Raw genomic sequence first — 10,803 nt, 5'->3', positions numbered from 1 at the left:
AAAAGACTCGTGTCACCCTTTGGTAACGCATAGTCACCCATTAGCATTTCTTAGACTCCAGTCTCCAGTATCACCACCGTCCCACACTCCTGGGTATGAATGGTTATGACCACAACACCCATAAAAGAAGGTAATCTTGCTCGACCCAAAGACCACAGCCCCAGATTCAGGTCGACTTTTTATTTAGAGAATTATTTAAATATAGAGTTAACAGAGTTTGGCATTGTCACGTTCATTAGTCATCGGGGCAACCCAGGTATTGGGGGCCCGTGGTTATTTGGTATGGTTGCATTTTGTACATCAGTTCTGTATGTTCCCAATTGGATAGTGTACGTGGTGGAGTCAAAGTATAGTAGGGGAGCAGTGAGGTACTTCCTGCTCATCTAATGGTTAACAATCATGTTAGGAGCAGCGGCGGTAAATGGGACAGGGGTACCCTCACGAGTGGAATCCAGATCGGTGGGTTTCAGACTCAGGTGCTTGTATTTAGTAGGGTTGTAAGGGGTTTTCCTTCCCCTATCCAACCTAGTTTCTTACCCAAATTACGCTGTTGCAGTCCTTTTTAGAATCTACAATCTAAAGGTTTTCTATGAAAGAGAAGATAAAGTGAGAGCTTAGAAGTCTGGTTAAATGGATTTCATTTACATTACTAGTAATGGCAAAGTTCCTTAGTTCAGGCTGTCAGTGATGAGTAACTGGAGGTTTCAAATTGTGTCTTCTGGAGACGATCCCCCGCTGGCGCTGGGTCATTCAGGTCCCTGTTGTGTTTGTAGAGCTTCAGCTTGTTAGCAAAGTCCTCGAGTACGAAGCAGAATTGAAGAACACAATGCGATGGCCTTTGGCCTTATTAGTACTTTTCCAGGTGTTGTAGAACACTCCTGTTGTTCTCTTGTGGTGAAAGTATACAGAAATGGAGTTTGCAGTCATCATGGGCATTTCTGCCCACACTTTCAGTGAGTACGGGCTTATCCGCTTCTTCGATGGGTCTTGTTAGTTTATGTTCTTTTAATGGGCCATAAGAGGCTAGCGAGCTGACACCAGCTCTGTCTGGGACTTTTTTTCGTAACAGAACAAGTTTGAAATCAGCATACTACAGCCATATTCATAACCTTCACTACCGAAATGTACAGAATACAGCAGCGTATTCATAACATGTAACCGTAACCTGGTCTTAGATCACTCTTTATATGACCCTTTAATAATGTGATACAAACCTTGTTGCACCCTGTTCCTGTTTGGTTCCCTTATATCAATAACGTCACAGCCAGATCGTTATGCCACCCTCCTCGCGTGGCTCCATCAGGCTCCAGGTTAGTCTTTAATCTCTGGGGGGTCCCTTGTTGCCAGTACGCCCACCCCCAAATAAAGGGCCTGTAGGGCCGAGTGGGAACAATGCAGACGCCTTTTATATACTTTGGCTTTCCGAATGATCAGGCTCTAAGGAGGGCTGCTTTTCCGCGTAGTGGCGCCTGAACAAGACAGCACCACTGGGTGCGTGGGCGGCCTTTATTCATTAGAAGATTGGGATTCGAATAACTTTGAAAAGGCGGCAATTTTCCTGTAATACATGAATTTTTTTCCAAATAGATTACTTAGCCTATGGAACTTTGCTGTCACAAGAGTTAGGCCAAGAATTGCAAGATTTTTTAAAGGATGGGGATTTTTCCTGGAATGAAGAAATTCGGGTAGAGTTGTTCTGGGGTCTGTATTGCTGCCCTTCAGGGCTAATTCTCTATTTAGGCCAGGTTAATCCTAATGTGGGCAGATTCCCTTTGCCCTATCCTGATGAGTTCTTTCACCACCTTGTTAAAGGCAGCTGGGCTGCACTTTGCCGAGACAGGTCTTGATGTGGAACCATGGGTGTCCACGCTGGCGTTCCTGATGCGCTCTGTTGGGATTATATATGCGGAATCCGCTTCCCCAATATGCTTTTAAAAAAAGTGATTTTGTTTGGTTTCTCTTCCTGTGCCAGCGGTTCACCTTGGCTTGCCCGGTTTGAGAGTTGATTTCCTTTCCTTACAATGGTTGCGCATGGGTAACGTTATGTGTGCCTCAGGCTGGGATGTGCTACTTCTGCTGGTGGCAATGTCTTCCAGGATTCGGCCTGTGTACACCCCCTCACATTCCCGCCTTGGGGCTCGAAACCCACCTGTGCCTCGTATGCCGGCAGCTTAAGGAGTCCTTCTCCCCGCTTCTTATGCCAAGCTTGGGACCAGTGCGCTGGTCTGTATCAGATAAGCTTGACTAGCTGATGACAGCATGGAACTTCGTTGACATCAGTTGCACATGCTGCCTAATGTGATTGATTTTAAACCACGGTTAATTATATTCCTCGTGCTTAAATAATGCAGATTAAATGCGCTCTGTAGTGGGGGTTTACACTGATGCAATTTAATAGATCTTTATCTGGATGCAAAACGCCTGTGCAGATCAGTGGCTTACATGACACGAGGTCACAGCTCCAGGGTCAGGCCATATGTTGAATTAGAGTTGGATTGATCTCAACTTACGCTCTTTTTATTTTGTCTGAAATCTCTTCTTTAGTCCAGTCCCCTGCCTTCATGGCAGGACCAAATACTGTCTAGACCATCCCTGATAGACATTTATCTAACCTACTCTTAAATATCTCCAGAGATGGAGATTCCACAACCTCTCTAGACTTGAAGAACTGGTTTGAAGAACTCTAGAGTTTCCATTAAAAGTTCCTCTCTTGGCAATAGAAGAGGATGGTGGCCGGATGGATGGGCAGCTAACCAGCCTTCCAGAATCATGGCTTCAGCCAAACATTACAGCAGCCAAAGGTGTGAACCTCATGACCCCCAATTCACTTCAGTGCCACATTAACCTCCAACTCCAGGCAGGGCTAAGGCACCTCTATGCTACAGGGACTAGCATGTCCCCAAGCCCAGGAGCTAGGTTGATGGACACTTTCTTCCATTCACCTTGCTGTGGCTACCCCGTGGGCAAGCATGGCACAGAAAGAGCACTGGAGTGTGGGGTTTGCACAACTGTGAGCACCATAGCGATGTCAACCCAAAATGTAGGCCAGACCTCAGCAGAAATCAATTTGTGGGTTTGTCCCAGAACTCCCCTCTGCTGGGGGGAAGAATTGGAACAGGGGTCTCCCACCTCAGGAGCTTGCCCAAACTCCTGGACATTCTGCTGTGGGTCACCTTCAATCTCTGAAGCCACTGCACTTCGGATAATGTGAGTGGTGCATGGGGACTGGACCTTGGCTGTCCCTGAGCTAGAGTCAGTCTCTCTAGCCCAACACAATTTTCATAATTCAGCCACAGTGGACCAGTTTCAAGAAGAGGGATTGAGAGAAACCAACATCACAGTATCCCTTGATCCTAGCAGGCAAGATGGGCAGCTGAATTCCTTTAGGACTTAGGCAGGAGACAGGCATCCACCCCCTAAAGGGAAGCAGCAAGAGGCACCCAGGACCTGCATCCTGAAAACCAAGCAGGGCACCATGTTCAGGCTCAGTGAGAGTTCTGTGGATTACAGTGAGCTGAAAACTGGGATGTAGGAACCTGAATGCCAGCCTGAGCCCCTCAAAGTCCCTTTGTGGATCTGAACCTTCATGACTTGCTTTTCCTGGAGCAGTGAAGCTCTCCCCATGAGAGGCCATCAAGAGGCTACTTCACTTCCTTGTATGGGGGTGACTAATGTATTACTACAGCCAATCAGACTCATCAGCTCTTACACAGAGTCTCATTGAAGAGAACATGCTCACTCATCTGCATAAGGGCTGCAGCCCTGGGGATGGGTTCATAGGACCAGGCCCCATGGTATGCGGGGTCAGAATGACACTTCCTAGGACAAGGGTAGGCAACCTGCGGCACGCGAGCTGATTTTCAGTGGCACTCACACTTCCTGGCTCCTGGCCACCAGTCCAGGGTGCTCTACATTTTAATTTAATTTTAAATGAAGCTTCTTAAACATTTCAAAAACCTTATTTATTTTACATACAACAATAATTTAGTTATATATTATAGACTTATAGAAAGAGACCTTCTAAAAATGTATTACTGGCACGCGGAACCTTAAATTAGAGTGAATAAATGAAGACTTGGCACACCACTTCTGAAAGGTTGCCGACCCCTGTCCTAGTGTCTTGCCAATGAAGCAGACAGTGCCAGAGGGGTTCAGAGAGGCCGCTGAAAGCACACTCTGTGAGGGATAGCTGAGCTAGATTTCAGTGCCCCTTTAACACCATTATGTTTTAGTGATGGAGGTCAGGGGGGAATAAGCCATTGACAGAGAACCTCTGTCAAGGGGCATTGCTTTGTTTCTCCATCCTGCCTGAAACCAGCTTGCTCTCACACCCATTTCAGCCCGGCTCCCCACATCTGCTGTAAGATCACCCCCATTGCCGTCAAGCTATTTGCACTAGGCTGTGCAAAGCAAGTGTCCCCAGGATACTCCTGAGCTACTCTTCAGATCACCAGGGTACTGCACTCCCAGAGCTGGGAGTTCACACAACACACCCACGCTACCAACCCGTCACCCCAGGGCACACATGCCAAGCAAGATGGCCTTGGGTGCCAAAACAAACACCTACTCTCAGCAATTGCCCTGGGAGGGCCAGAAGTGCAGCAAAAATAACCAAAGGCTTGAGCCCTTGAAGTGGTTTTAATACTGAGAGCTATAAACTCTTGTAGGAGCTTTGAGCAAAGACCATCTCCCCCTGCATTACAGTCAACCATTAGCCAAGGATCAGGATCATTTATTTTCTTCTGGAGAATATTAAGCTACTCCAGCCTGCATGCAATTTGGGGAGCTGAACATCAGAGATTACAAGGAGGATTTTAAGGAGTGGAGGGTACCACAGTGTGGCTCAGATTTTGAAAGCTCAGTTCCCTTCACAGCACTAAAATAAGGGGCCAGATCTGTATGCTGCATGTTGAGCCTACTTGACACCCCCCCCCCCAGCATTGTGAGTGCAGAGCACAACCACGCATGGTCCTGTTACTGGCAAAGCAGCGTGTCTAGAGGCACTGCTGAAGTCTAGCTAAATACCAGAGCCACGCAGGTAAATCACCCTCTGGCCAACGGGGCAGGATAACAATAGGCTGCCCCCAGCCACCCTGGGCAACACCACCACATTTTAAATGCCCACTTACAAGAATTTTAAATTTATTTATTATGAGCTTGACCCCCATCCCCTCCAAACCCGTCGCCCAGCAGGAAGCCCCCAGAGCCGCATGCATTCCTTAGGGAGGAATGAAGGGCCATGTGTTCCAGGGACAGATGGAGCCCCAAGCCTAGCTGGGGCTGCTGGCCAGACACCGCAGGGCTCCAGGGCACAACGCTTCCCGGGGAACACAGTGGCCCGGGCGGCTCATTGCAGTCGGCTGCTCGTGGGCCCAGGCGGGTTGATCAGAGTCTCCCCGCCTGTAGCACAAGGAAGCCCCAGGCAACCCCGCTCCTCGTGGGCCTCCCGCGGGCGGCTGGAAGGGGAGTTACGACTCTGGGGCGACCGCGTGAACAAAGCTACCAGCGGCTGCTCTGCAGCACTTGTTCCGCGCCCTGAGAGCCAGCGCTGCGCTGCCCGGAAACACCCCCTGCCCCCCGACACACACACCTCCCCCGAAGGACTCGGCCGCCCCCTGCCCCAGGCAGGCCCCGCGCCGCCGGGCTCAGATCAGAATCGCCTCGATACTCATGGGCCGGGGGCTCGGGCCAGCGCGGACCCGCCCCGCGGCCTCATCTATCTGATCGACTCATCATCTCTGAGCGCCGGACGTGCCGGCTGCGGCCTCCAACTCTGCCCCGCACAGCGCCCGCGGGCTTCGCGGGAGGGGTCTTCTCATCTCGGGCCGGGCGGCCGCCCCCGGCCCGATCGAATAAGATCAACGTGTAGGCGGGATTCCAGCAGGGCCACATGCTCCGCACCCCCCCCTGCACACGCACGCCGCCCCCGCGCACACACCCCCACGCACGCTCAGGTGCACACTCATCCCCCGCACGCTCATTCACTCCCCATCCGCTCCCCTGCAGGGCTCCTCGCGCACAACCGCTCCCTTTTATACAGCCTGGGGCCGCACTGCATCATGGGAGCACCAGCTGCCTCCATAGAGCTCTCCCCAGACGGGCCGTGGCCCCTCGGGCGCCCTCTTCGGCCGGGAGGATTCCACGCAACCCTCCTGCCTGGACCGCTGCTTTTCACGTCCAGCTCCCTTTGCCCCCAGACAGGACCAGGGACGGGTGAGCTGGAATCGGGACATCTCCGCATCTCCAGCCAACAACATTATTTTAACATAACTTAGAAACAAGGATTAGCTGAAAACATGTGTGTTTTCCTGAGGGGAGATGTTAACACACTATGAGACTTAAACATCCCATTGTCTCACCCACAGAATTCTTCTGCAGATCCAGGAGGGACCTTAAACACCTGCTAGCATCAGTCCCAAACCAGAAAATGGGTACAGTCCACAGTGGCTGGGGCAGCTCCATAGTATGAAATTGTCTTGTTTTAGAGATCCGGACAGAAAACTTAAGCTGCACAAATACAAATGTGAGGTAGATCTGAGCATATGCAGGAAGGCCAGGGAAAGTCACTATCAGTTCTCAGGCTCTAAATACTCAATTATTTTCCATGCAGGGAGGAGATTTTTTCTCTATATATTTTTCTGTGATTTGCATTATAGTTTGATAAATGTATTCTGACCACCGAGTTTACGTGGTTCATAGCTTTCAGAGCTTGTGTGATTTCTGGTTTTGTTTGTGCATAGTAGATCACACCAGACACAGGCATGCTCAGCCTCAGTCTACCACAATTCAGTAACACCAGTCACTCCATCTGTGCAGGCCAGAACACACTGCTATAACATGCTAACTCACTTCCATGATGTAGCAGGGTCTGGGAACACGTTTGTTTTGTTAGTATAGAAGGGACATAATTTGACTCCTGTGGGCTGTAATACTTGGGTCTAATATTGGTTGCTGGGTTTAGTGTGTGGGTGCTAGAGGAGGTCAGTCTAGATATTCTGCTGGCCTTTGTTGAACGAAATTCCTGCATCTGGTCAACTGCATAGTCAGCCCACTCCCAAATTCTGTCCTGCAGTGCCCTCTGCCATACCTACAAGGCTAGCACACGCTCCATAAAGCCAGTAACCAAACTATAGAGAGGGGATGTGTTTTCCAGGCTCTGCTACAACGGGGTCAGTTTAGGTGATGGCTGAAACTTCCACATTCATTCACCAAGGAGAAAAATCAGAGAAGCAGAAAGGGGCCAAGTGAGAGGAAGGTGGCACAGAAGACAAGGTGCTAGCATACAACTTCGAAGACTCAGGCTGAAATCCCTGTTCTACCATAGACTTCTTGTGTGACCCTGGGCTAGTGATTTAGTCACACTGTGCCTTAGGTCTCCCTCTGTACAATGGGAATCATACCGCCCCCCTTCATAGGAGGAGTGAGGATAAACATTAAAGATTATGAGGTGCCCAGATGGGGGCCCTAGAAGAACTTACTGTGGATTTTACACCATCTTGAGTATTCACAGTCCCTCAGAACACTAACTTAAATGTCTGATACCCTCCCCCTAACACATCTGAATCCATGCCCAGACCTCCAAGAACAGCAGCCATGCACAAAAGTCCCTATTTCAACTGGACTTTCCTAATGGCTATTGTGGAAAAAGAGGGTTAAGAAGCTCACATGCTGGGTTCCATCCACACAAGTTTTCATGGGAGCTACACTGAATTCCCATCATAGAATCATAGATGATTAGGGGTGGAAGAGACCTCAGGAGGTCATCTAGTCCAATCCCCTGCTCAAGGCAGGACCAATCCCCAACTAAATTACCTCAGCCAGGACTTTCTCAAGCCGAGTCTTAAAAACCTCTAAGGATGGAGATTCCACCACCTCCCTAGGTAACCCATTCCAGTGTTTCACCACCCTCCTAGTGAAATAGTGTTTCCTAATAGCCAATCTAGACCTCCCCCACTGCAACTTGACACCATTGCTACCACTGAGAACAGCTGAGCTCCATCCTCTTTGGAACCCCACTTCAGGTAGTTGAAGGCTGCTATCAAATCCCCCCTTACTCTTCTCTTCTGCAGACTAAACAAGCCCAGTTCTCTCAGCCTCTCCTCATAAGTCATGTGCCCTAGCCCCCTGATCATTTCATAGAATTTAAGGTCAGAAGGGACCATCATGATCATCTAGTCTGACTTCCTGCACACTGCAGGCCACAGAACCTCCCCCACTCCTGAAATATCCCCTAACTTCTGGCTGAGTTACTGCCCTCCACTGGACTCCATCCAATTTGTCCACATCTTTTCTGTTGTGGGGGGTCCAAACCTGGATGTGGCCTCACCAGTGACAAACAGAGGGGAATAATCACATCCCTTGATCTGGCAATGCTCCTACTTATACAGCCCAATATGCCGTTATCCTTCTTGGCAACAAGGTCACACTGCTGGCTCATATCCAGCTTTTCATTCAATGTAATCCCCAGGATCTGTTCAGCATCACACACTTGGAAAATGTTTCACAGGGAAGTGCTGTCCCATTAACTGATGTGTACATTAATTGAACAGCTGCCTTTAAGGGGATCACCAGGCTTAAAAGAAGGTGATAAACATAGCTAAAAATGCCATCTGCATTCTAAGTAGTTCTAGAACTCCACTGCTCTGGAAACAAGAAACTAAACAGATAGGTAACAGTTTGCGACATCAAATCCCTGAGCTGCCCTCCAAGCTCTTGGTAGCACATGGTTAACCAGACTCATTCACATCCCTGCCAACCCTAGTGTAACAGGCGCACAAATAAGGTAGCACACAAAAAAATTCTGTATTCTACTGAGACCTGATCCAAAGCCAATGCAAGTCAATGGAAAGACTCCCATTGACTCCAATGGCTGCTGGCTACTAGAAAGGCAAAGTGAGGCTGGGAAGGGAATACCTCAGCCTTTGCCAAAAGAAAATGGACAAAGTCAGTAGGGAAAAGACATTTTATTGGCAAGTTTTTTATTCAGGATTTTATAAACAATGGAGAATTTTAAAAAACTAAGCTACAAAAAAGTAGTTGAGTGATCCCTTCACTGCAACTACTGTAGGGGATTGATTCCTACATTTCAATCTGGGTGTGCAGAAGCTGGAGAGAACAGCTCAGGGAGGTGAAAAACAAATTGAGAATACAGGCCCATTGGAGATGGAAATAAAATACAGAATAACATCAGTATAGGAGGCATTTGTCTTTAACTATCTATGCACTTTCCAAATGTACAAGCTGTGATGTTAAAATGTGGCTTAGATGTTATCTTTACTATCAAGTTTAGTTACATAGTGTTCCCACCCCCTCCCCACCTACTCCCTCCTTAGTATAAATATCGAAGCTTGTGTTGGCTTCTAAACCACTTTCATCCAGGACATCGTTCAAGGACAAGGATGATTTGTACAGTATGTCAGGGTCCCAGAGAGCAAGCAGTCTTCTAGACACATGTAGCTCATGCTGCATTTACACCAATGACACACTGCTATCACTGAACAGTGATTTGCTGCCTATTGCAATCCAGATCTACTTTCTGCTTGGAAAACCTTCTTACATGAATATAGAAGGTAGTCTTCAGAACCACGTTAGATGAGTTTCATTTTGTTACTGATTGAGAAGTTTCAGTTGAGGTCTGTGCTTTTAGGATATCATCTCCCTAGTCTTAGGCCCCAAAATACGTAGCTCTAACACAAGAGTGTCATTACGGTCAACTTATCTCCACCCCCCTGCTGTTCTTACTACACTTATTGGAACTTAATGATATTGTCTCTAAAATAGCTTAAATGCAACCTGTTCCTATCTATCTTCTGTCAAACCGAAAATTGTATCCATTTTGGTAGGCCCAAGCAATTAATCATGAAACAACATGAGGTTTTCCTTAAACAGACTGTGTAATGTTATAGGAAAGAGGATTTCATCTGTATACATACATAAAGTGATCTTTGCTAATTACTTTATAAAGGGATAGGAAGATAAAAGAACATCTTCTCACTATGCTGAAAGCATAGAGAACTTGGAGCCATTGTGAAGAGCAGAGGGTCACACTCTTGGTTTGGAAAAGGCTTAGTAATGGGGGAATTTCCTCTTGGCATCGCCAAACTGGGCTCTGTCCATTCCACTGGCCTCTCTCCGCCTCAGGTAAGATCTCCTTTTCAGCAACTTCTCCCAAACAGATGTGTGTGTCTGAAGCCTGGATATTCATTTTATGAACAGAACATAAAAAGCCATCACAATGCAGGATATAGCCACCGCTGCATGAAGTCTGGTTCCGATCACTGCAGCTGAAAGACAAAATGAAGATACGTAGCATCTCCAGCACACATCTCAGGATGACACTCACTAAAGCTCACTACACCTACATGTAGGTAACTGTCAGACGCATTTTACTGATGGTTTAGAGACTGAAAGGTTAAACAGCTGCCATCTCCTAACAAAAAAGTTACAGTGAATCAGGAGCAAACCCAGGAGCAGGCCCCAGGTGTCTTGGCTCCCATGCCTTGCTCTCACCTGCCCAGGGGTTTCCCACAGCAGATAGCCTGGCGCCCTCCGTGTGTGGAGCTTTGCAACGCTAGGACCTCCGGAGTTCCTGCCTGCGCCCCTGCCGGCCCAGCCCCCGCCTTACCTTTGTAGAACACGCCCCAGACCCCGCGCTTCTCCGACAGCAGCCAGGCCTTGAGCCGCGGCACCTTCCGGAAATAGGCGCAGGTGCAGACGAAAAGCAGGCCGAACACCAGCACCCCGTCCAGCGAGTAGGCTGCAAGGCACGGGAAGCGGAGCGTCACCGGCTGCAGCGGGCCCGGG

General features: G+C 48.6%; 1 protein-coding gene and 1 non-coding gene across 2 annotated transcripts in view; both read right to left on the bottom strand.

Moving 5' to 3' along the window:
• Positions 1–5,645: 5,645 nt before the first annotated feature.
• On the bottom strand, positions 5,646–6,012 carry LOC116836195 (small Cajal body-specific RNA 2). Its single transcript, XR_004376398.1, has one exon.
• Positions 6,013–8,948: 2,936 nt separating this feature from the next.
• TMEM167B (transmembrane protein 167B) overlaps positions 8,949–10,803 on the bottom strand; it is a 3,923-nt gene continuing 2,068 nt past the window's right edge. The window contains exons 2-3 of the mRNA XM_032799645.2: positions 10,625–10,756; positions 8,949–10,283 (exon numbers count right to left, since the gene is read on the bottom strand). Of these exons, the coding sequence (XP_032655536.1) occupies positions 10,201–10,283; positions 10,625–10,756 (215 nt within the window). The 3' untranslated portion in view covers positions 8,949–10,200. The remainder of the gene's footprint in view (positions 10,284–10,624; positions 10,757–10,803) is intronic.

Source organism: Chelonoidis abingdonii, chromosome 4 (genome assembly GCF_003597395.2).
Source record: "Chelonoidis abingdonii isolate Lonesome George chromosome 4, CheloAbing_2.0, whole genome shotgun sequence".
Lineage (NCBI taxonomy): Eukaryota > Metazoa > Chordata > Testudines > Testudinidae > Chelonoidis > Chelonoidis abingdonii.
The sequence above is the reverse complement of the archived record's forward strand: the minus strand, read 5'-3'. Positions and strand labels throughout refer to the sequence as shown.